General features: G+C 37.7%; 1 protein-coding gene and 1 long non-coding RNA gene across 2 annotated transcripts; one reads left to right on the top strand and one right to left on the bottom strand.

Moving 5' to 3' along the window:
- Nucleotides 1-10: 10 nt before the first annotated feature.
- LOC100740056 lies at nucleotides 11-18,708 on the bottom strand. Its single transcript, XM_012388100.3, has 28 exons — nucleotides 18,259-18,708; nucleotides 17,552-17,625; nucleotides 17,337-17,479; nucleotides 17,161-17,249; nucleotides 16,559-16,629; nucleotides 16,399-16,454; nucleotides 15,509-15,710; nucleotides 14,472-14,876; nucleotides 13,324-13,531; nucleotides 13,048-13,236; nucleotides 12,384-12,544; nucleotides 12,032-12,133; nucleotides 11,820-11,937; nucleotides 9,173-9,305; nucleotides 7,805-8,036; nucleotides 7,526-7,735; nucleotides 7,339-7,450; nucleotides 7,031-7,202; nucleotides 6,795-6,949; nucleotides 4,699-4,827; nucleotides 4,385-4,618; nucleotides 3,632-3,883; nucleotides 3,220-3,548; nucleotides 2,846-3,108; nucleotides 2,376-2,562; nucleotides 1,761-1,952; nucleotides 1,416-1,627; nucleotides 11-514 (listed from the first exon to the last, which is right to left on the bottom strand). Exons 1-28 carry the CDS (start codon nucleotides 18,283-18,285, stop codon nucleotides 336-338), a joined length of 4,836 nt encoding a protein of 1,611 aa, XP_012243523.2. The 5' UTR covers nucleotides 18,286-18,708; the 3' UTR covers nucleotides 11-335.
- LOC117151903 lies at nucleotides 3,934-20,944 on the top strand. The gene is made up of 3 exons (XR_004462062.1): nucleotides 3,934-3,945; nucleotides 12,593-12,599; nucleotides 20,784-20,944. It is a non-coding gene; the product is annotated as an uncharacterized LOC117151903 (long non-coding RNA).
- The last annotated feature ends 5,298 nt before the right edge of the window (nucleotides 20,945-26,242 follow it).

Below are 26,242 nucleotides of genomic sequence, written 5' to 3'. Positions count from 1 at the left end.
ACCCCTATAAGAAATTTTTTATTGTAATAAATATTTATCCGCTCGAGTTTGATTTTACTTACTTCTACCGAAGCTACTTACTTCTATTGAAGCTTCCATGTAAGTAGACTGAACGTAATTTGTAAGATATTGTTTTTTTGTGATATATATTGTAAGAGTATAGAATTATATAAACAAGTGTAAATTGTAAGGCAATATTTGTAAAAAGTACGATAAAGTACGATAATTAAAAAGTAATTAAATACAAATTCGTTAATGATCGAATAAGTACTTAATGTGTGTTGATTATCAAGTACAGCATATAAGGAAATTTGATGTATTTTATGTCACAATTATCAGCGATTTATCAGAAGATTTGCTGGCGGTAAAGACACGGTTCCATGACCGGAAACCGGATGCGGCAGCGCCGATACGCCCTTCATCCATTTTCCTATATCGCAACAATAACATTCGACGCTATTCAAGGTCTTCATGAATACCGTAGTTACTCCTCCAATTATCAGCAATTGATCACCTAAGGGAAGAAGACTTCAATTAGTGAGTCTATAAAATACAATACGTTATTTCGGTACGTAGTTACGTAGAAATGTGATACAGTAGAGTTTTCAGTACAAACGCTAAAGAAACTACTATAATATTTTATTTAATGGTTATTCCGTATATTATACCGTACTTAATACAATAGTTGTTATTAGATTATATTATAGTTGGTAGTTATTAGGTTTGTAGTTACTATATATATATTAGGTTATCCAATATATTGGTTCTGCTTTTTGTAAATACAAAATAACAAACGAGTAAGATGGCTAATTTTATACGATCGAATTTAATATGAAAATACATTTAAAAAGAACAATCAGTAAATAATAGGCGTTTTGATCTCTAAATATAAAAAAAATTATAAATGAGACGCATGCTCCTTTCAAGCACTTCGTATTTTCTGAGTTTCATAAAAGGAAAACAACAATCATAAGCAATATTTGTGTTATTTATATGTAATATGTAAATGTTGCTTTTATATATTGCTTGAATATTATAAATCAATCGTTTAGTAGTATTGGAAAAAATGGATATAATAGAAAGAAATATACGGCACAGATTTATTCAATGACCTAATATTTATAAGTATACATTACTGTATCCGTAATATAATCATATGTCACTATAGTATGATACTATAGAAAACTGTTATAAAATAATTATTGTATGAAGGAAGAAGAGAAATTTCCCAGGACACATCACATTCTTTGATATCATAAGAAAATAGTACAAACTTATTATTCAATTGACTATTTATGATTATATATTACTGCATTTACAATGACAGATATCATAGAAAAATGCTATAAGATAATCACTATGAAAGAAGAAGTTTCTCAGGATATATCACGTCTTTTGATACTATAAAAACCAACCTATCGAGCCAGTAGAATGTCCGTGTCTCGCGATCGACATGTTCGCGTGTTCCCTCCAAACGCAATCGTTCCCATCCCACACGTCAATGCAATCGACGCTCTGAGTGACGTTTTCCATAGTCGATGCTCCGCCGATCATGTAAAGACAGTCGGACACCACGTAGAAGGAGGCAAAGCACCTCGGTGACCTCAAAGGTATCGCTTTCAGCCATCTGAAAGATCGCATCGATAACAGAGCTCTCTCTTGCATTTACCGTGTATACACGCGATAAATCGAACGTTTAATCCAGGTAATGGGAAATAGGGAATGCATGAAGGAACTCTAAGAGACGGAATCGAGCTAACAAATTTTTGATCGGGTCATAGCACTCAACGTCCTTCGAGAATAGCTCTTTTTTCGATTTTGTCATTCCACCAGCGACCCAGATAAGATCTCGATATTTCACGCTGGCAGGTCCAACCCTCGCGGTCTGCATTGGTTGCACTTCCCTCCATGTGGAGTCCGATGGATCAAAAGCCTCCACCGTTTTCAAAGCTCTATAACGAAAGAAATATATCTCAATCTCTCTTCTTATAGAGGAATTTATGTTTACATTATTTTTTATTGTAACTTTTTAATAAAGTTTCAAACGACCAAAGTTTATACAACATTTTTTACTTGATTATACTTTTAGAATACACTGACAAAATTTGACTTGTTAAGCCCTGTGACACTCTGTATATTATCGAACATTAATGTTATTTATTATGGAATATGAAATCTCTTGTTTTTCTCTATTTCGTCATTACGTAACCGTAAATCGAATTGTTTCGTTTAAACCGCGATACTGATGACAATTAAGAGGACTTAAATTAGTGGCAATTAGCGTCGCATAGCGTAGAAATAAACAGTGAGGAAAATGAAAGAAAACGTAAAAGAAGCAAAGTAATTACGTTCTCCCCATCTGTATAACAACTCACATCCCGTTCCTGCCTTGCCCTCCTATCGCGTACATTTTCCCGTGGCTGACCACCAATCCGAAGTCCTTTCTAGCTGTCAGCATGCCAGGTTCATTGAACCAAGTCCTGGTAGTTGGATCGTAACTCCAAACGTTCCCAACCGCAATGCTTTTCCTGTGAAGTTTGTCTTCCAGGGGATCGGCTCCACCTGGTGAAAAATGTTTCATTGGCTTTTTTTAGTATCTTTAAATCCGTCCCACGGAAAGGATTGCACAATGAAAGGCACAACGAATATTTTTTCGCGATTTCGAAAACAAAGTCGTAAAGAAGATTATGCCGTAGCAGACTCTTTCGTTAAATGCTGCAAATGGACTGAGAATCCGTGTTGTCCTGCTTTTTTCAGTTTTTCCTTTTTATTTAAACATGCAATTCGTTGGCTGGCAACGTTATAAACTGCATTTGCAATTGTATTTCGTCACTGTTCGACTCACCCACTACATAAATGCGGCCTCTTAAGTAAGCGACCGAATGATGGTGTCTCGCTCGTGGAATTTCCCCCACGAATTCCCAAATATTCTGGTCAGGTTTAAACCTGTATATGTCCTTGCCGGTGTTCCCGGACAGGCCATATTCCTCGTGAGGATCGACCCCGCCGAACACGAGAATCGACTCTCTGTCAGGAAAGAACAGAGAGTTGTTGAGAAAGTAACGGTTTTCGTTCGAAGCTATTATACTGTTGCTTATCCTCTGTGGACTGCAAATAATACGGAGTTGCAAATTTTATAGTCGTTTTCTATTGATACCATGATATATATTTAAATTCATCTAATATCCGCCTAGTTATCAGGTACTTAAAGACACTTACAGAGGTCGTTTATAATTCGTAGATCGAATTTGAGCGTTTCTAGCGGCAGGATTCACTCGCTGAATATTATCATTCTCCAAATAATCTTTCTCGCTGTTTTTTTCATTGATTATAACATCGGCGAGATTCAGCATCGTTGATTTTGCACCGATTCGTGGAGAGGAAGGATCGTCCGCATCTGTGTTATCCGATGGGGAACTGGTTTTTTCGTCGTAGTTCGAGAAAAACATCGGTGATTTTATGGTCTTTATAGACTTTAATGTCTCTCGGTGAGTCATATTTTGTTTTCGTTTTTCTTCGGTCGTGTAACAAGGTGGACATATGTTGAACTATAATTTGAAACACGAGTTCTTCGAATAAATGAAATTTCTTTGTTCTGTAAAAACATTTTAAGGGAAATATTATTTTTTACTTGATTTATTTGATTCTCAACGTAGTGTTGATTTTGATTTCGAAGGACCGATTGTTCCCTGTTCCTGTTTCTAGGTGAGCATTTCAATGTAAGTAGCGTTTCGTCCTTCTCATTTCTCATTTGGTTTACTGAACTGCTTGATATTCTGATGGGCTCTATCGAAGGATCGCGAAGCGTTTCGTCCATCGGGATGGCCAAAAGTTCCGCTATCTTCTTGATATTCTGCTTCTCCCCTGATGTTGATTTCCTTATCTGCGGTTTAAGGGAACAACGTGTACAAAACGACTCGTGTTTGTACTTTCTAAAATAGTCTCGTCGACTCTCGAAGAAATACGCCACGGATCGTTGAATATGTATAATCCTACTATTTAGACTATATCTCTTTAACGATTTAGTAGAAAAATTGTTGTGCTTTCGAACATTAAAATACGTTATTATTAATATATATATTCAGTAAGGTTCGAAAATTCATAAGTAGACTGGAAACTTTTATGCATTAATTATCGGATAATTTGTAATTTATGAAATTTCATTTGTTTCATTATCAGATTTGTTCCAATGGTGTAAGAGAATCTATTGGTTCTGATAAATTGAAATTTGTGAATTGTACAATTTGCTAATAATATTAATTCAATTATGCAAGATGTAATTCCACTATTTCCTTCTTCCAATCAAGTAGATCGACGAAATCAAAGAATCAATCACATTTTCTCAACAGCAAAAATCCGAAAGTTTCCGAATGTATCCACTAACTTCGTCAAATCTCTTTCGAGCCTTGTATCCTCTATAAACGGCCTGTATCGTTGTGGCGGCCTCCTCCTCGGATTTGCAGGAGTCTGTACGTTCTTCCGGTTCCCTCGGTATCTTACATCTCGTCTTCTGCTTTCTTACGGAAAATATGAAATTCGACTCGCGCTGCTGCTGGCACCGGCAAACATCCGTCGCATTCCTCTCCTGCCGGCTCTCGTAATCCAATTTATCGGCGTCCTGAAAAAAAAGGGGGGAAACGTCTCGTCGAGCCGAGAAAGTTTCTTCTCACGAACGAGATTTCTCGTCGAGGACTTTACCGGTGAATTCACGCCGCGTTGACAGTGTTCATGCGTGTATTTTTCTACTGTAGGCAACCTACAGGACAGTTTCAGCGATTCTCCGCCACCGGTGAATCTCGTATCGAAGGCGACGTTCCTTTCATCTTTCTAAATCAGTAAACTTAATATAAATTTTTGTAAAATATCAGGTTAACGTTAGATTGTGCAATAAGTTCATCTTTTGGTTCATTCATTCTTACATTTTGAGGCGCATTATAAGAATATGTTACAATATAGTAATATAGATGTAGATATAATAATGAGAGAAGAAAAATAATACTACGAGTTCTCAGTGCAAACATTGATTGTTAGTATTTGTACATATTAGTAGATTATAAATTTTTATGCATTTATGCGAAATTGGAAAGTGCATATATCATAAAAAAATACTCGTTATAATTTTTATTATACCCATAATGTTAATTGTATTATAACGAAATGCGAACGAATTTATTACACAACCTAATAGAATCATAAATCAAATTTTAGTATCCAATTGTAAATAAAGTTTATTTTGGAATTCGTTGGTTTATTTCTGGAGCAACGAGGATGTTGTTAAACTAATTTGATATTTTGATGAACATAAAGTGATTTGTTAAAAACTTAGTGGCACAGACTGTTGACATATCTTAGCTAGTTACGTGTTAAATTGGTGACAAAGATTGTGCTCATTTTTCATTGTTGTAAGCTCAACGCGTTCACTGTTCGGTGAGTCATATGTGGGTCAGGGATGTCCTAACTAGGTAATCTATGATCCATAAATATTTTATAGATCATTTTGTAGTTGTTCGTGATTCAGTGATGGTAATAGTTTCGTTTAACAAGCCGGTCGTTCAGTGATGCTTAGTTCTCAAATTATTTAACAGTCACAATCATGTGCCTGCAATTTTTCTATCTGTAACAATGATTGAGTGACAATAATTGAATAATGCATAAAGTCTCCTCGAAATTAAACTGATCAACTTCATTTTCAATGGAAACTCATTCAAACAAACAAAACAAACAAAATTCATCTATCAAGAAACGAGCATAATAATAAATTTCAAAATAGAGACCTAAAAGTACTTTGAGACTTGGAAATTTTTCAACCTCAAAAATTGAAAAAGAAAGAAGAAAATGTTACATTAACAGTTGGAAATTTTCCAAATATCACAAAAGCGAGATTCATATAGTTGCTTGACAATTGTAAATTTATAACAAGAGCAGCGCAAGTACACATCATCGTGCTCCAGTTTAACCTACGATCCCAAACGTTTATGCAAATGCGGCCGTTTTGACTCAATTAACAAATACTAAATTGGTACGGGGTCTGTGTAATCTCAAGGTAAGAGCTTATACGTTGTAAGTGCTGTTTCCATGAGTAGCGTGGTGCATAATGGTTTGTGGTACCCTGTACGCGAGGGTTTCCGAATTAAAGCACGGATTTTCGAACGACATAAACTCTGACCTTTGACTACAGCTCCCTGATTTTTACCCTACTCCGTGATTCAACTTTGTTCCTTCAGTGAAATTTATCATTTCCACTTACAAGCACGTAAGCTTACCTCGAGATTTCTTTTGACGATAACCGCGTAATAATCCCTGGAAAGTAAGCAGAGCAACTTTTGAAACGGACACAAATCTGACCTCAGATTCTTGTTTCGATACTCAATTGCAAAACGACTCACCGTTGAATGTTCACAGCTATACCGCGACAACTTTTATTACTTTCAATACCTGTTTTACTAAATCACCTCGAGATCGCGTGAATTGTGAAAATATTATATGCACTTCTTGTGAAATTCACGTATGAACGTATATTTTCTTATATAAGTTGAAGTTCAATAAATAAATACGATATACGATATACTGATTAAATATTTGACATATAATATCAAAATTTCATTGATTATGCTTGTTGTCTATGCAAACTTATGACACGAAGAATCTTCGATTCTCGATTGATAAAATGAAGTCTAAAATTATTTAAAAGTATCATTGCCACGATTTTGCAATTTCGTTCAATGAGGTGGTTAGTGAATCGATCCATCTTGAGGTTTCTGCGTCGATCTCCGATTCGCCCCAGGGTTACTCACCCCTTTGCTTCTTTCCAAGTTGCTTAAGTATTCGTTCATAAATTTTGGAGGCATCATCATGCCCTCTGGCATCTCCAATGGTAAATAATTTGAAGGTAGTGGTTTCGTGTGCCTTGAATGCATTGCTGGCCCGTTGTGAATAGCACCGGTATCTCCTGAAGGATTCAATTTCGTTAAATTCCACGTTAAAAAGTTCGTTTCATATATTTTTTATTTTAATGTGACATTCACTATACCTGAGCTTTGAACGTAGTTGTTCGGTGCTTTAGGAGCAGCAAATGTGTAATCGTTGTGAGGTGAATCGATTATCTTGGGTTTTGCGCGACTCTTTCGCATTTTCAACTCCGAAATTTTTGTTTTCTGATATTCTTCGAGGTAAAGCAAAAATTCTCGATACGTTACGTAGTTCTTGAAAGAGGAAATATAACTTTGAATTTCTTTGTGCGTTGAACGAAAACACTTAAATTGATGCTCTTAGGCAAAATTCGCTACTGTAGGCATGGATTAAAGTTATTGTATCACGATCTCCGTAGAGTTTAAGTACCTTGTCCTCTCCAGCCCAATTTCGATTGGTTGGCTCCGTAAGCCCTAACAGATCGATCCAGTGATAATAATCTTCCGTCTGGTTACCGTACCAATATTTTATAATAACGAAACTGAAAAGGCTTAAATTAATACAAAAAGGCTCTTTTTTGTCTTCATCTATAAATGAAAAGAAATTTAAATCTTACGCTAGACCATCATCGACCATTTTCTGTACCTCAGGAGAAGACATTAGTTCCATAAATTCTGGGTTTTCTGGATTTCTTTTCACATCTACCAATTGCCATGGAGCGATCAACCCAAATCGAACACAGTTCAAAACTTCCAACATGTACTGCTTTCTGTTCGCCCAATCATGCATCAGCCATCGTACAGCAGACATAAGAACTTCCATTTCACTAGAGTTTAAAAATTCAGAAGTAAGGAAAAATATATTATTTTATCTGTACACATCAGTAATCGATTACCTATTGACGCAGATATAGTTAGACTTCAATAAAAGGCATAGTTCATCTACGGATAATTCGAGGAAATCTTTAGTGCTGACCAGCATCAAAAAGAATTTCATAATTCTCGGCACCATCAGTTCCATAACTGCGGTATTTCCAACTCTTTTCGCTTCCAGATATAATAAAAACGCGGTGTCTTCGGCGAATAATTCGTCATTGTCTATGAAAGCCCAGCATTGTTCCTCCAGTTCTGTTAAGAATCGAGAAAGGCATGAGAATTAAAAAGATTGCACTATGATGTTTCTCTTTTTCATAGTTCGTCGTTCATTGTACTCTAAATGGAAAAGGTATAATAAAGTCATAAATTGAAGCATTAGATGAATATACTGATTCACTTAGTTGTTTTTATTACCTTTATTAACCATTTATCGCCTCCTACTGTAGCTATACTAATAGCTCCGTTAACTATATTCCACTCTAATTGCAATAATAGTAAAAATGAACTTGTTCTTGCAAAAAGACAGGTATATATATAGTTCTAAATTGACATCTTATGTCTGTAAAGACCCGAGCATTGATAAGAGATATTCCATTAGGTTTCTTCAAATTTCGGTGATCAAAATTCGTGTATTTTTTTATTAACTTCCCGACCTCGTTATATCTTTTCTATCAAGAATACATTCTCTGAACGTGAAAAATATAGATCTTAGCAACATAGTTTTTAGAGAGGAAGTTTGGATTTCCGCGTGTTTTGCTCGAAGACACGATGCACCACCATTTTCTCCGAGATCTCATATGGTTTATTGAAGTTTCAAGTTGGACAGTGACGTATTCAACGAAACTCGAGGTCGGCACCGTCGAGACTTTTCCGAATACCTATCATGGTACTGGAAACTTTTCATTCTTTTCCGCTAGCGAGTTCGAAGTTTTAAACTGTGCTAGAAAGCATCGGCTATATATTATGCGTGCAGTCGCGTTTTAAAAGATTGATGGAGATGGGGAAGGATGCTGGAAGCACCGATGTAAACAGGATCGTTGTTCACGAATCTTCCACGTTGATGAAGATGAAAGAACGTTTATACGATTTATGCGATAACGAAATCTTTCATCGCTATAGTGCTATACTCTTATCGGTATTCTTATTTAATACATTTTGTAATTATTTCTAAAACGTACATTAATGAATACTGAAATCAGAATTTTATATCAAAATTGGATAATCTATACACACATACATATATATTTTACGTAAAATTTTAATTATCACTGTATTTCTATGGCTTGTATCAAAGAGCTAATAGCTCATAATAATCATAATAATAGCATAATAATCAAGATAATTTTGAAATTTATGGAAGCGATAGATAATTTTTTTACCAGTCTTACCTTTAATTCCGAGATATTGGGCTGCGGTAAAAACTTCCAGGATGTTGTCCCTTTGCAAAAGCCTGTAACTCTCGTTCTGTGGACTGATCATCCAGTCGTAAATGAGCGAAAACGCCTTCGAAGATACGTCACTCTGTTAGATGCAACAAAATTTCTTCAAATTATTATCATTCTATACTTATTAATTCTTATCAATTTGAAAAAACTAAACGTCCTATAGTGAACAGAGATCTGTAAAACATACACGTTAACTTAAAGAAGTTAAATATTCCGTAAAGAATAAAAATACACTTAATATTATATTTTCCAAATAATTTTGTCATTCTTTACTTAGACTTCTGCATAAAGGTATAAAAAACTAAAAATGTGTGAAATACATATATAATTCTAAAGTAATTCTATCATTCTTCCCGTATAAAAGCGTAACTTTTGTATAAAGGTCGAAATTTAGCTGATACGCAATTTCATCGTCCTTTCTTTATACTTCTTTATTCGAATGCGAAAGAGCAAGAGGCCAATTTATGTAAGAAACGCTAGGAATAACGATCTTTCAGCAGAGAGGAAAGCTTGGTTATTTTGTTACAAAGCACGTGTGTCCTTCTATTTTTAATTACACGTCTCCTTGACACGTGGCGAAGGAGAAAGCTGTCGCGACGATAGAAATGGCAGAGGCTCCCGCAGTAATCATTAAAGAGCGGCAGGTGGTGGTGCTGTTACTCGAGCGTTGCTATTCATCCTTAAGTTAAAAGAGAGTCAAATATAGCCTTGGCTAGGGAAGACAAAAAAAGAGTTCAAGGTCGGTTGGCTTCAAGCCCACCGAGTCACCGGTGGAGAACTGAAAACGAGGGGCCAGGATGCTGACACGAGAGATTGGGGTCGCTAGCAACCCCTTGTGTTCTCGCTGGTTGCCTACTTGGCGATCTCCAAGTCTCGACATTGGGAAATTTATTGAATCTCGCCGCTTCCACCACCAATGATTCATACCCTCGTATATTCATTCGGTTGTCATTATCGTCGACGAACAATTGCGAAAGTAGTAATTTATGAATATCTAGTGGTCGGTCTCTCGAAAGGCAGAATAATGCAACTTGCTTAAATCCCGCTGAATTATGACGTTTCGTCGGTTTTTGAGAATATAAGCCAGTTTAATCGAGGACAGATTTCTGGCATTTATGTGATATAACGAAAAGTTGTAGATGATTGGAATCTAGGATTAAATCGATCCTCTCAGAAGTCAAACTGTCCAACTTCATCTTTTACCAATTTCTCAATTTTATCACGTAACTATGTATTCTGACGAAAAGAATAAAAACCATATAGAAAAAGATATGTCTGTCAGTAATTTGGCCTGCACTACACCATCTGAAAGTTAAATACTGAAAAGATTCAAAATTTTTCTAAAACTCTTCAATACTAGAAACATCGAGATATAAAATCAAACTCAAAAATTTCTTCCTTATACTAAAAATTTGGCATAAAAAATCCTTTCTCCGAGATGTCGTATACCTGGGAAGATCAACGAATTTCGAGTGGAAGCAAAAAGAATAGTAAATGGCCAGTTTATCGGGAAAAATCATTAAAGAAGAAACGAAATAAGAGGATGTTCGAGTGGGAAAACGTGGACAAAGGCGAGGAGGCGAAGATGAACGACGATTGGCGCACGATCGAACATGGACCACAGATACACATCCAGAGATGGAAGGGGAAGCGGAAAATCGGATCGCGCGAACAAAAGGACTTTATTCCGAATTCGCTAGACTGTTCTGTGTACCGATAAGTCCGTAATATATCTTCCTCGGTGCAAGCATGTATAATGTGTCGTTTTTTCCGGGGGTAAACTCAAGGGACGTGCGTCGTTTTCCGCTTCTGTCGGGTAATAAATTCCCGATGGGATACCCTTAACGTTATCGTATTGCACGGTGGAACGATACGACAGCGTTAAGGGTATCAGTGGGCGAAGGAACGTCTCGCGATCCGTGGTTACGACTCGTTTAACGCGCCTCGTTAAAGGATGAAGATCGATGACGGTCGAGTGTTCGTGAAAGCTACGGGGAATTTTCGTTCGCGTGCCTTCCATTTTCTGAATAAATGACAGCACGCGGCAAGAAAAATCGCGCGGATCGTTCTGTCGCTCACAGGATCGTTGGTTGGCGAGCAGAATTGAAAATGGAAGTAAAAGGATTGGGTTTCGCTGTGTCGTGGCTCTCGCAAGCCAAACTGATCGACTTCACATTTTGCAAATGTATTAATTGCATTATGCAGTTAGACGATTAAAAACAGCTCGAGTTTGCTTATTGTAAGAAGATAGCATAGGTAATAATAGATTATAAAGTAAATTCCAAAAAATAAAGTTTATAATATCGCCACATTTCTATGCTTCCATATTTCTAGAGTTAATCAATATGACTCTTAGACGGATCAATGAATAATGAGTTACAGAACTGATATAAAAATTCAATCGTTTTTAAGTTTCTTACAGTATCTTCTGCATGGCAGAAGTACCAGCTTTTTAGTAAATTGAACTTTTCAAGTAAAAAACACGTGGCTTAGTTACCTTCACACGGGCAATGCGCAGTTATCAGTGATTCCCAGCAGAGTTGGAAGATGAGGTGGCGTTACTTACAGGATAAAAAGTTCAATAACTTACCTCGGTCAGATCGATTTCCTTGCAATTCTTCTCGTCGAAAAAGGTACTATAGCTCTGTAGCACCAGCAGATGGCAATGGAACTCGTCCTGATCGATTCGCACGATACAGTCAGCGTTCCTCGAAAGATCGATCGAATGAAATTTAGCCCGTAATCATGTCGTATGTTGATGCTCGACTTCGTTACATCGATCGGGTACAACTATAAGCTTACTTGTAATTTGTGATACGCCTGGCTAGCTCCTGATACAGGTCAGTCTTCTCCGGGAGAATTATGTTATCCCAATCGATTGGTTGTTCACTCGTAAATCCGAGTCTGCTCGAAATTACACGACGATCAAACAGTTTATTGAGAAACATCGAGTATATACCTCGCGTTGGGCGAGTTGGTTTTCCTTACGATTGAAAGAAAAATACGGGACGACGTAATTTTATGGAAATGTCTTGGTTCGCGATAATAAATAAACTTTGTATCGTTTTCCCTTGTAATGTTACGTCGACCTGATTCTCCTTTTACTGCGTTCGTGGCTAACATGGTTTTGGCTTGATCGACCAATAAAACTCACGTGGACAGTGGCACATCTTGCAACACTGGTATTTCGTGAGACGCAGACGACGTTGACTGTTGTTGCTTGTGTTCCATCGCCTCCATTTGGCCGAATTTAGCTTTGAACGGATGCATTGCTGGTTTATAGTTGTCCTCGACAACCGGAAACTTTTTGTGACTCTGTTTAGAAACGAAACATTATTTTTAAGTAGCTATGATGGATGGTAGGTAGTCGGTGGTGATAAGGATATTGTTAGGTTTCTTTTGTATTACAACTTAATTTTGGTCGAAGTATGTCAATGACGTTATTCAGAGAATTCGGTTGAAAGTTAAAAGAATTTGAGTAAAATTAAATACTTTTTTATCTATAACTTCGCGAGTCATGATTTGAAACTGTAAACCTTTTTTCGGTAATAGCTTTTACCGGCTTCTGGAGTATTTGATCTCTAGTCAAAAGAAACCTAATCCAAATTTAACCTCATCCACGCGCTCGTGTACGTGAAAACGATCGATTAAGACCGTAATTATACAGAGAAGCGGTAAGCGGTAAGCGGTAAGCGGCTAAATTGGCATTTAGAGTATTGGAATTGGCCGCATCACTTGTTTTGCCGCTTGCATTCTGTATAGCCACGCCACAACTGATACCAGTTTGTATCGAACGAAAGTTATAATACCGAACCTACTTGCAACTGATTGATCGTCGATGACGATACTACACCTAGTGGAAAATCGATGGACCTCGGTTGTGTGGAAGACTCAGATATGCGTTCACCAAGCTCTTTTTGGGTTGTATTCAATTCGGCCTTGACGTTAACCTTTGTATGTCTGGGATCAGCAACCAACACACTGACCTTCTTCGATTCGAACACCACCTAGAATGACTACGCGTCTGCCTTGAGGCCAACATTCCTAAGGTTCGACGAGTATCTATCGACCCAAGGACCGATTGGGACATTTACCTGATTAGGAACGATCTTCAAGTTACCGCTCGGGGTTGCCTGGAATGGAAATACTCGTTTCGAGTTGTCGCCGCCGTTTACGCCAATAAATACACGATGATCGTCACCTCGTTCCCTTGGCCTTGTATGTATTTGCTGCATTAGATAGCTGAAGTTTGGGCCGACTGCTTCGTTTTTGCGTTGCTTGCAATCGCCGTCTATTCCTGGACTGCGAAACGCATCTTTTGATTTTTTTTTAATCTTATTTTATGTACTTTTATTCTTTTAGCTTCTCTTCTTTATCGTTTAGTCTTTCATATATATCTTCTTTCATGCAAATTGATTTATTTTTTAATCGCCACTTTATTATTTGATTAATTTGGATGATGTAATTTATATTAACTTGAAATCAATAATTTTGTTCCGCGTTTTAATTATTTGAGACAAATAAAATTGGATGTTCCTTAACTAATTTGCACGGTGCGAATAATTTTAATCCTTCGCACTGTTTGAAGTAGATAAGGTTTAATGTTGTTTGATGCTATGTGACGTTATAGTATAGTGTTTCTATGTATGTCTTTATCTTTCATGAGGGTAGTTTCATAAATCAAGATACTATTTTGTATATTTTTATGATCAACGTCTATAATTCATAACGTTGGTCGAATGTATACGCCATTAACGTTGAATACAATTGATGATCTCTAAAGGTAATGGTTAAGAGCTACTAAATGCTGTAATTATGGATCGTTAAACGTGGTAGGTAGTAATTAGTTCAGACTAATAGCAAGGGCTATCAAATGTTAAGTTTGATTATAAACGTTGATTTACGGACACTTCACATTATTATCAAGGTTTACTGTATATTACGATCAATTTCTGCTCACAACTCTAATCATATTATAGCTTTCGAATGTTGACTATTATCCGTATACAATAGTAAAGCAGAACTTGTACTTTATATTAACAAATATTTATTTTTACTTCCGTCATTTCACTCGTCATTTTATCAAAGAATTTACGAATAAAACAAAGATACGAAACAGTAGTAACCAATGTTTCAGAAAAATATGCGAGTTAAAGAACGTAACATTGCAAAATTAAAAATCATATTCTATTGAAATAACCTTTCCTTAACATCGTATCAAAGTACAATATAATTTCGTTACCTGGAACGAGCCATTAGTTTAGAAGCGGAATTATCAGAGGGACAACATCGTTCCCCGAAGATTCTATCGTGTTTCCACTGTTTGTTCGTTCTTCTATCTTGATCGGGGTCATCCGAATCGTCGTCCTGTCGAGTGGAGGAGTCCCCTTCGGATCTAATCAAATTTTTCGCAGACTTGACCGTGTATTTAACCAGATCGGATCTCTGTTCCGCTAGCTGCACCTCTTTAGGTCCGACACGATGATCCTCCGACAAGGAACGAGCCTGTACTACGCGGCTGTCCTGATAAATGTGCACGTTGAGTGGTCTTCGCCGCTTCGATAAACGTCGACGTCTTAAAGTAGCTTTTCTTCGGTCAGTTAGATATATGGGAGGTCGGTGCTCTGGACTTCCAACCAGATTCGACCTGTCCGAAGGGAAAAGAGAGAAATTTCTCGGATTTCTTCGAAAATTCGATCATTTTGTTTTGATACCAGGAAGAGGAGCTTTGATCCTCTTTCGACTTAAGCTCGCGTGGACGTCTTGGAATTGTCGGAAATTTAATTAACTTAGGAGGTTCATAAATTCCTAAGAAGATTTCGAAGCAAGTCTAAGAGAATCTTATTTCCTAGGGGAAATTATTTGATATTTAGAGCTCTATTTGTGTGTTTAATCATATTTAACTAACGATAATAATAACGTGTTTCACTGTTTTGAACATTCGCAGCAACGTTTTGAACCCTAATTAAGAATTAAACTAATATCATTCGTAAGATCTGAGAAGCTGTAATTTATAAACTACAACTGACTAGTATTGGTAAGTAATCTTATATAACATTAACCAATCTGATAATAAAAAAATTAAGCTGTACAAATTAATTGTACAAACACGAAGTGATCTAATTATGCTATTTGTCGAAATATCATCAAATCATACATGATCAATAACCTATATCACCTGTATAGTAAATTATTCCCTAAACGGATCGCGAACTATCGAAAACCCTAACATCTCGATATCAGAGCCGCAATATCCACGATCATTATCTTCATAATTACCTTTGGTGACGTGGGGATCGAACAGTGTGGACAACCGATGGAGTCAGTTCGCGCGTAACTGTTCGTTCCGACTGAACGGCTCTGAGGGGTGGTTTGGGGGTTGTTGCGGCTGGCGCGACTGATTTCTCGTGATACAGGACAACGACGCTGCTCTTGCTGTTTCCGGGTCGCGGTGATTCCGATCGATCCTCGTTTGGCTCGACTACGAACCGCCCAGGAATTAAAGCGATGCTCTTCGCGAGGATGCTGGCCGCGCGAGTTCCGAGTGCGTGGCCGCTGTTCGAACCGCTGTCCCCTTTCTGTTCACCTGTGTATTATCACGTTCCTTCCCGAGGAACACATAGGCGAAGAGGAATAACGCAAAGAGGAACAAGTACATGGAATCAGGGGGCAGCGGATCGAGAAACGCGAGTTTCAGGGTTTTCGGGCCTTGGGGATGACCAGAATCATGGAACTGCTATAAAAATCGAGAAAACCAGTTTTGAAAATGTTCGGAATATTCAAGCTTCGTTATTTTATACATTTTCCTACGAAATTTGAAATTTCAAACGTTTACTACACAAAAATTTCTATTAGATGTAATCTCATTATTAATTATATTCTATCATTGTGTTCTTATTTTACAATTCGTTAATTGGCGGATATGTGAATGCGCGTTTATGTAATAAAAATCTTTTATCGTGAATTGTATCAATTTCCAAAATTTGATAAAACAAAATTGATTGAAACTAATGCCTAATAACAATTCATGTACGTTTGATATCTTTTTAGTGGGATTTCCAACGATCATTCCGTAGTCACCCCAAAACTCGAACGCGCGAATTAAATGAGTTAAATAATGCGCGATAATTGTACAGATAGACTGAAAATGTCTACATTTAACAACTTACATTTTCTACTTCGTTGACGGATTGCACGAATTATTCGCGGCGTACTTTTTCCCCTCCTGTTGTCAAGGGAATACATTAGGCGTTGTTATAACGATACGTGTTACAAGTATACGTGATTTAAGTACGTGCACGTGACTCGCCAAACTTTTTGGATAATTACCCAAGTTTCGTAGGAGATTTGGCGCTAAAATCCTTGCTGCCGCTGGAAGACCTCTTCGTGGCAAAGGTTACCTGGGTCGTGAGAATATAGGGATGAAAGTAAATGAAAGAATGGAACTTTTCGTCTTTAATGTAATATCTCTCTGTGTGATTGTTCTTATTAAATTTCTATAAAAATTTCTTGACTTTTATATCTTCTATAATTGCAACTACGAACTGCGATATATATTATATTATATGCATATATGTTCCACTAATTATTTCTTTTTTTCCAACTTATTTTTATTGTACACTCCGATAGTATTTTCTATTCGTGGCCTAAAATTCTTTCGAAAACTGAGTTTCAACGACGACAGGGCCAGCAATACGTTACAAAAAACGGTTTTAAAGTTCAAAGCCCGAAATGTACCTCGGAGCACTTTCGGATTCTAGATATTTTTACTGGTAAAACCCGATACATGATGTCGAGTGACGTAAATGGAAGCTTGTGAATATGGTTACAATTCTGTCGCACTGCTTGTTATTTTTAACAACCTGTGTCGTTTTCTACGAATTGGCTAATTCCTCGATATTTCAGGATATAGTTCGTTAGAAATAAATTACCTCATGCTTCTTTCGATGACTACAATCCGGAAAATATTGAAAACTCGATGCACGATTGTTTTTGGTACTTTTAACTACTTTATCGTATACTGAAACATATTCAGAATAAACTAACGTGTAAGTTAATGTACGAAAAAATGTATACATGGCATACCATTTCCACTTACATCACTTACGTAATTTTGTTTCGACGTGATCGTAGCTTGCAAAACAGCAACAGTGATTAGAATTCCTTCTGGATGCTTCGAAATGGTTTGCTGAATGATTCTTAGTTCCTATTATATTATGATGCAGATACCGCGACTTTTGATAAGAACGTCTGTAAAAAATTACTTATATAAACGTATTGTTTATGTTTATTAAGATTTTCCTTGGATATCTTGGATGGTACCTCGGATTTAACAGATCGAGTTCCGAGAAGAAGCAAGAATCGTCTTCACTGGATACAGAACTTCTAGATTCCTCCTAGAAATGTCAGAAGTCTCTAATCTTTCATAATCTTTCCATTAGAATTTTAAATTCTCTGATCGTGAAATTACTGACCTAACGACTATCATAAAGACTTGCGATTCATTCTTTATGTTTTATATTTATTTTTAATTAGCGTCAAAAGTAAAAACAATAGAAACAACATAAAAAAACGTAACGTTAACTTTCAGCGTTTGCGATCTCTGCAGATATAGGAACTGAATATATCGGAGTAGTCAATTTATTTATTTGGGAATTATACTTTCATATTTTTCAATCATTTATAATCATATCTTTATCTTACGATTCTAGAAGTTAAACTAGCATAACCTCTTTTGCTATACTCCACGTGAAATTTACATTTTCCTTCACTAAGAAAATAATTTTTCATTCTTTTATTTTCCACAAATCATTTATCATTTCAATTTCTTAATTATTGTATATTGTTCGAGCGATGCTCTTCGATTTCTCAAGTCGGTGAAATATAATAATTAAAAACAATCGTGCGTAGAAACGGCTAAAAATATCCTCTTAAACAATCAAAGAGATTCCTCTACTATCAAAAAAGTCGAAGCAATTTCCCATTTAAAATTTATAAATCATTCGTTCAACATTTCCAAGCGTACTCACGTCATAACGCGTAAAGCTTGTTCGCATGGTATGAGTCGCATTAGGTCACGCAGAAATCACTCGGAGAACCGGCGTCATCGTAGAACGTGAACGTGATCTCCGCTGAGTTAGGTCGTTAACAATTCTCAAGGGATAAACGGCTGATTCGAAACGATCAGGACATTTACAAGATAATAGAGAACGAGAAAAGAGGGAGATCGTCGCGAGTATTGGGAGAAGAGGCCTTGGAAACCAAACAACACGCGGCAGGCAAGACGACGGGACGCGACCTTCGTCTGTTAAAAATTCGTCGTCAGTAAAATTCAACTCGAAATGAGTCCTTCCGATCGGTAATCGGTCGTGATGGATTCGTTTCGCGGTTTCGCGTAAATTCGATGGAAAACCGTCGAGACGTTACGGAGCTCGAAATCGAAGTGTTTCTCTTCCTCGTAAATTGCGGTTTTACGGGCGCTTTGAAATAACAAACGCAAGGAGTGGCTGAATCGCTCCTTCTGCTCGTCAATTTCATGTAAAGTTATTTGCCATCTCTGAAAGCACACCTTAAGCTTAAGCGAATCATGCGCACCCTCCTGCCAGCTACTCTACTCGATCGACAGTTCGTAAACGCGACTAAGTTGAAGTAGAAAAGAATTTTTGAAGGTAGTATTCATTCATTTTGATTTAAATAGATTTTTGAAAGTTTGATACATCTATATGAAATTAGAAGTATTTTAGGATAGTTTAAATTAGTTTAAGAAGGCAATTGATTTTTTGTGCGTTGAATTTTGTATGATTTGAGCTACTCTATTTGGATGACCTTGTTCCATTCGTAGGAATTTATTTGAAGCAGAGTCTTAAAACGATTCGGATTCTGTTCTCGGAATATCTTCAAATATGAACAGTATCGATTCGATGTACTACACATAAATAGCAAATATAGCGATATCTACGTTATCGTCATGCAATATGATATTCGACATAGAGTGACATACTTCTGACTCTGTACCTATGTATATAACAATTTCGATCAGACTTCGTATTATCGAAATAAGATTTCATATTCAAGTTATTTTCGATGTAGATACGTAAACTGATATCTTAAAATAGAAAGTCACTGATACATGCATCTTTGTACATATTTCAGTAGTTTTTATTGCTTTCAGAACAACCATTGAAATACTGCCACGATAATTTATTTAATAATATCCACTATATTTCCTTATTTCCTCATTCACTGCTATTAAAATACAAATACCTACCCCAAAGTGCATTTTTCTTTCATTAAAAATATCTTCATTTTAAGTAACAACCTTCGTTTCAGTACGTTGCTCTGTACTTTGTTTGACTCTCTAAGTTATTTCGCCCAAGCATACAAAAATTAAAATACAAAAGGCTTTCCGATATTTGAATCGACGCAGTGGATGCGTCAACATCTGCGAGGGAATCACAAAGAATTCCTAACGCTCCGCGTTCCTTTAAAAATTATTTCATTTCGAAGCTTGCATTCGTTCCTCTCGAAGCGTAGCTGAATCTGGAAGCGTCGACGCCCCGGGAAAACAGCTGATCGAAGCTCGGATATGGAGCATCCACGTGTTGAACCCGAGCGCGAGTCTTTTCCCGGACGTCTCTGCCTAAATGCAACCAGACGTAAATAGAAACATAATGAACCAGTCTGGTGTATGGCGAGGGGAGAGAGAGAGTGAGAGAATCGAGAGTCGGAGATCGGTGTATTCGGCTTCCACCGGAGAGAAGAGTGAAGATTTCTCGGCGGAGGGAGAAAGCGGAGAGGGTTGAAGCGTGGGTGGTGCTGCCTGGCGGGCTGCATCGATCGCTTCGGCGTCCTGGTGACCTCGACCTAATGCCACCCTCTTCTGCTCTTGAGCACGACCCCTCCTTCGCGCTGCCTCCGTGAGCCACGGGGTCAGTTAACACCCCCGTCAAAATACACAAAGTCCCGGGAATCGCGAAGTATCCAGGGGCGGAGGAAGTTACGAGGGTTCAACTAGGAAATGTCATCTATTGCTTTTAATAGATCGAACAAAATCCCGCGAAAGTGTTAGCAACAGTTAATTCCAAGCCGAATGTACGGCGCGGATACGATTTCTTTGATATTTTTGAGTGTTAGACTTTTTATAAGTATTTTTACCATAATTCGTTTTAATTTCGTTTATAGCTAGACAAATTATTCTTTCTAGGATTAACGAAGAATTCGGAATTTCTTCCTGTACCTCGATAGCAATCAACGCAACGTTCATTCGCGAAGTCACGAGACATATGCAACTAATTGTTACTGTTACCTTTAATTTCTGCCAATTTTAATGTCGAGTATGTCGCTTCAATATTCTGAGGTGGTCGTTATGGATATTTAAGAAAAGGAACAGTTCTTTACTGGTTAGCCTCGATCTATCAGGAATAGAATTTTCTTGCATCACAATTTTCTTGTTCCTTGTAGAAGGAAAATGAGGATGTTGGTTCGAGATTTTTCGCATCTCGGTAGAATTCGTCCATGATAAAATGAATGCTAAACGACGTTTCTAGTAACATAGCATAGTCTCGTGTTATACTCATCGTTCGTTCTAATCACATACTTTTACTAATCATACAGTATACTTTGCTATTTTAAAATTTGCGAGTACCCAGCAACTCGTGTGAAGCGTACTTTCTGACCAACCGACGAACGAAGCGTATCAAAGCTTTCTGCGATCGAACCACGGGATGGGTTCTTTATGCCGATTGGTCGAGGTCCGCTGATTTCCGGGATCGATCCATAGAACTGGTAGTGGCTGTTCGATTTTTCAAAGCAGTTTTCCATTTCACTTTTTTCCAATTTACAGTCTACTGGAAAGTTTCATGAGCTTCGATGTAGTAGCTAGAAATGAAAAGTTTGTTGGGTAATGAAGGACCGTTAAAGTGGTATATTTGACGAGAAATTGGATTTCATATGGCTTATTTATAAAAACTTGCAGGTACATGTGCCAGACTTCTCGAAACGTCAATTGCAAATATCTGTACGTATAAACGCTCTGATCGATAAAATTTCATTTTACATTTATATTATGTTCGGTTAGTGTATACTACTTTTCTAACGAGGTTGCGGATACGATTTTCATTTTCTACTGTGCCAAGGAATCATTTTCACGTAATAAGATCTGTCTTTATATCGCCAGGCACGTATGTTCCACGCAGTAGGTATGATTCTAATATTCGCGCATTTCTATTTAACAATCTCTTTTACACACTTCAGCAAAATCACATTCAGCAGACACTCCCAAAACATACAACGACGTTTAGTCACATCAACCTCAAACTTTCCATTTTTCTTTGACATCCTAATGTCAGACACCTAGCCCATCTACAAATCTCAATCACTTGCACTAAATAACCATCCAAAATTCCCATTGATAAATATTCCAAAACGATCGAAAATAGTCTCTCTATCGTTGAAAAACGAACGAACCGTGCATCGACAGCTTCCAATTTCTCCGTCGTATTGACTCTCGTTCGGGTAACAACGAGGCGTTCGTTGGTGGTTGGTTCGCGTTCGTGTATCGATCAGGTCCCGATTGTCCGCGACACGAATTCCTCGGCTGTGCGTCCGAAGCGGACAAATATCTCCGGGCAGGCATGCACGCGGCGTGCACGCGATTCTCGTTGTGTCAGCGGAATTGCCGCGGAAACGAAACGCGGTAGAAAACGAGTCGGCTCGATATTACGGACCGGCTTACAGCCGACGATATTAAGTCTCTCCTGCAAGCGGCTACACGGCGGTGCAATAAACCTTCGCGAAACTGACGACATTATTACACGCCAGCTCTCATTCGGCCTCGTCATCCCATGCAGTCGGCCTTTATGCAGATGAGCGCACTGCCATGCGGAACCACCACTGTGTTTTCGTCGACGTTGTTAAGTAATCAGAAATGTTGCTGCAGGTTAGATGTCAGCTTATCTCGTTACTATCTACTGTGGACGCTAGCTATTATAGTCATTCTTGTAAATATTTTGTACTCTTTATAAATAGTCACTTGACTTTTGTGTCTGCCAAAGATTTTTCTAAGTTATCCTTTCTGTCCTCCTTCCAATTTTCTCTTTGTCATTTTTACACTTTGTAACCTACAGTATATGTAGAGTGTTGTAAGAAATTGACGTCAAACTTCAGAAACATAAATTTAGATACTAATAATTTCGGAGTTATGTAGATACACTTAACAATAATGCTTACTTTATTTGGTCGAGAGACTTAGGGGAAGCATATTTAGGATAATAGGATCGTTTTGATTATGGTTCGTCGTATCGACGCAGAATGGGTAATTCTGCTTTATTTCAGCTGGAATATTCGTGGAATTCTGTTGGAGGATAGGTGATCGAGATTTTGGAACGTATGCGGATAATTGAGATTTGCGAATGAAGAATGATAGAGGGTGGAATTTTTGAATGGTTTAAGCTCTTGGAATATTTGAACTATCGAAATGCAGAGCAAGGTTTTAAGCGTACGTTTTTGAAATTCTTAATGATTTAATTATTCAATCCATTCGTTTGTCTCTCTGAATAGTAAAAGTTTTAAAACCTTTCAAATGTATCAGCTTATGAACCGTTCTATACGGATAATCTTATACTCCGCGGCAATAAAGTTTAAGCGTCATTAGAGGACTTTCACAGTCCCTAGTCATCGAATAAAGGTTACAGGTAAAAGTTTTAATCGCTACACTATGTTATAAGCGACAAATTGTTTTTGATTATGTAAATTACTATTAAACACGTAGACGATCATGTATATACAGCGATTACACACGATATCACAGATTTCTTTTGACGTAAATCTTCCTTTCATAGTCAGACCTCATTAGAAATATCTGATGCTTACACAAATCACTTTGACGCTTATTTCTGTCCACAGCACTACAATTTGAAAAGAAAAATCCCAAATTTCTCAAAATATACGACATATTAATTTCATGCAATATCGAAGTCTCTCAATTTTATTAGACAGATGAAAAATATAAATTTTGATTGTTGATAAAATGGCCAGTACTGTATAGTCATTCCAGTGGTTAATTCTAATCTCCGTGCGCACCAACACGCGACAATTGTTATACGTATGTTCGTAAAATCGTACACTCATCTCGATCTATTACAAATCACGCGAAATTGTCGCGTGTGTCGCGCAACGACATTGCACAGAATTGAAATTTTTTCACTCGTATCGAGCAGGAAGCGAGTGTTTCCCTGTCGATCGTTTCATGAATAGATAGTCCATGGTAAACACGTAACTGCATCCCTAATCAGCCAGGAGGGACGTGATTGACGCCGTTAATGCGAGTCGAGGTAACGATCGATACGGTTGAAAACGAACGATTTTCGTAGTGAGCAGGCTGATCACCCATCGAAATCCCTCTTTCACCCTCTCGTTTAGCTTCTACGGACTACAGTTATCGGATCGGCCATGAATATGAATGCCTGCGCGATCTATCCATCGATAATGATACCTTGTAATGGTAATAATGGTATCTATGAACAATAGGGCATCGTAATTTCGCACGGTTCGATGAGACGCGCGTTACCATGACGCTGCTGGAATATGGAAAGTGTCCGTCCCGTTGCATCGCAGTAATTCGTCTATGATCGATCGATTCTACCCCTTCAATTTGTACTTCCTCCTTTTCTCTTTTTGGCGATTATATAGAAAAGGCTCACATCTCGTTAATTTCATTGGCCTTGATATGCGTCGTCGAGGTCAGCATTCTGAGTAATTTTAATTATATATATATATGAGGTGATATGTCGTGATAGGTACTGAAGAAACACTCGAATATACTTAACAATAAATATTTATTAACAATATATTCTGTGTGTACACGTGGCGTAAAACTAGCGGTTACTAATTTCGATTCGCGATTACAAGTTCGAACTCGGGTCCATTTTTTGGACTTCTGTTCCATTTTTTAGTATGATGTGTTGGTGATGATGCCCATGGAACTTTGCAATGGCCAACATCACTCCTGACTTGGTCATCGTCTCGTATCCTGTCACCTGCATTTGTGCATCGATCGGAGGTGAAGTGTCGAGGTTTGTTAAAGATGGAAGGGCCGTTTTCCCGTGTTCGTCGTAGCGGTAGGTCCACCAGATTGCCACAGGATTAGATTCGCGATGATGGGAGTAAGTCTCAGTAGCGCTATCACAGGTCACAGCTTTCGCTGTTGATCACGTCAGGGTCACCAATTTGAGGAGTGTTGTTCGTGATAATTGTAACACTGCTGACTGTAGGATGTCGCTGATGGGGTACTGCTGTTTTTTCTTCCATTTTTGATGCGTAGAAGAAAAACAGGACTCGAACCCGGGATTCGAACCCGGGTCCCGAACGTTTGTAGCCTAAGGCGCTAACCACTGCCGTCGTCCGACACTAGTTAATGTCGAGTGGTGGTATTTGCTGTCAAGTGCCGCCACATATATAATTACCGTTGAGCTTTAATTTCTGAGATACAAATAGAAATTATTTTGACACTGTAGTATATTGTATCCTTCGGGTTCAATTTTCGGTTTGTCTTTGGGTTTGAACTTGTTTGGATGAGGTTTGGGTTAGATAATAAAGAAAAAGGTAATTACGATATATATGAAATTTGATGATATTTAATAATATAGAAAAGAGAGCACACCATTGATTTCATTGATCCTAGGAATATTATGCCGGGTATACGTATAGCAGAGTTTTTGTTTCGTCAATCGCATTTTGTAATATTGTAGATAACATTTTTCCAATTAAAGATAACGTACCATAAAATTCAATATAAAGTGTAATTATTTTCTTTAATTCTTATCTAAGCAAAACGTGGTATAAACCAGTTCAAACTCCAGAAACAGATTTTCTTGCATAGCTCGAAAGTTGAAATCGAACAATAATTATATGTGTAAGCGAAATTAAGAATGTTGATCTTGACAATATATTTTAAGCTGATCAAAATCAGCGAGGTGTCCTCTACTCTAAATAAGTACCCTTTTTTTCTATTGCGTAGCGTGTGTAGTAGCGGAAAATGTACAGACGCGCACATGAAGTTCGTCGAACGGTTGACCGCGAGGCGAAACTCGCGATCCCTGTCGAGCATATTATGATGACGGCTTTGATGTTGGTAATGAGCGACAACTAGTTCCACCAGCAAGCGGAATTAGTGGCCGTGTAACTGTTGACTTCTAATGAAAGGTAATCATGGCTAGTGAGTAGAGTGCAGTTGCGACCGTTATGTTACATGTGGAATAGGTTGGATTAAAAATTGAAATACGTGCGCTTTGAGACGAGAAAAAAGGGAGATTTCACTGTCGACACATAAATCACGCAGAAGCTACACTGATAAATTCCATGAATTAGGCGATTAATGTAATATTGTTAGGATTATTACTAAGATTAACATTTTCTTGATCATTTATGGCTTTTCTTCGTGATAAGAAATTTCATGGTTTTTTGAGGAACTGTTGCTAATCTCATAACTGGCTACCGAAATTAGAAGTTTATGAAAAATGCAGTTGATATCCCATTATCCGTTATAAGCGATTATAACTTGGAAAATAAAAGGAGGGTAGGATAATAATACAACGCATCTAAATTTATGTTTTGAAAGCCATAATTTCCAGTAAAAACACTCCCCTTCCTAGTGGCTTTAATCCCATTTAGTTATCCTCTGAAAACATCGACACGTTAGAGAACGTAGCACACGGTTGGCGTATACATTCGCGGAATGGTAACGATAACATATGGCAGGGCGCGATATTCTTGGAAACAAAGCTGCGCTGATCGAAACGAGCGGAGGTGCGCGTGATCAGCAGCCATGACGAAAAGTTAACGCCGCTTAAACGCGATTTACATATCCGCGAGATTAAGAGCGCAGTCGTGTTCTCCACGAATGGTAGATTCGCTTCTACCACCCCTGTCTCACTCCCTCGCTGAGTTTGGTTCCCCTGACAGCGTCGGTGCTCGCGTAGAAATTCATTTTGACAATTCGACACCCCACGGCCGCCC

This window comes from Bombus impatiens, unplaced genomic scaffold (genome assembly GCF_000188095.3).
Source record: "Bombus impatiens unplaced genomic scaffold, BIMP_2.2 scf_0525, whole genome shotgun sequence".
NCBI classification, from domain to species: Eukaryota; Metazoa; Arthropoda; class Insecta; order Hymenoptera; family Apidae; genus Bombus; species Bombus impatiens.
Note: the sequence above shows the minus strand (reverse complement) of the source record. Positions and strands in the feature narration are given on the sequence as shown.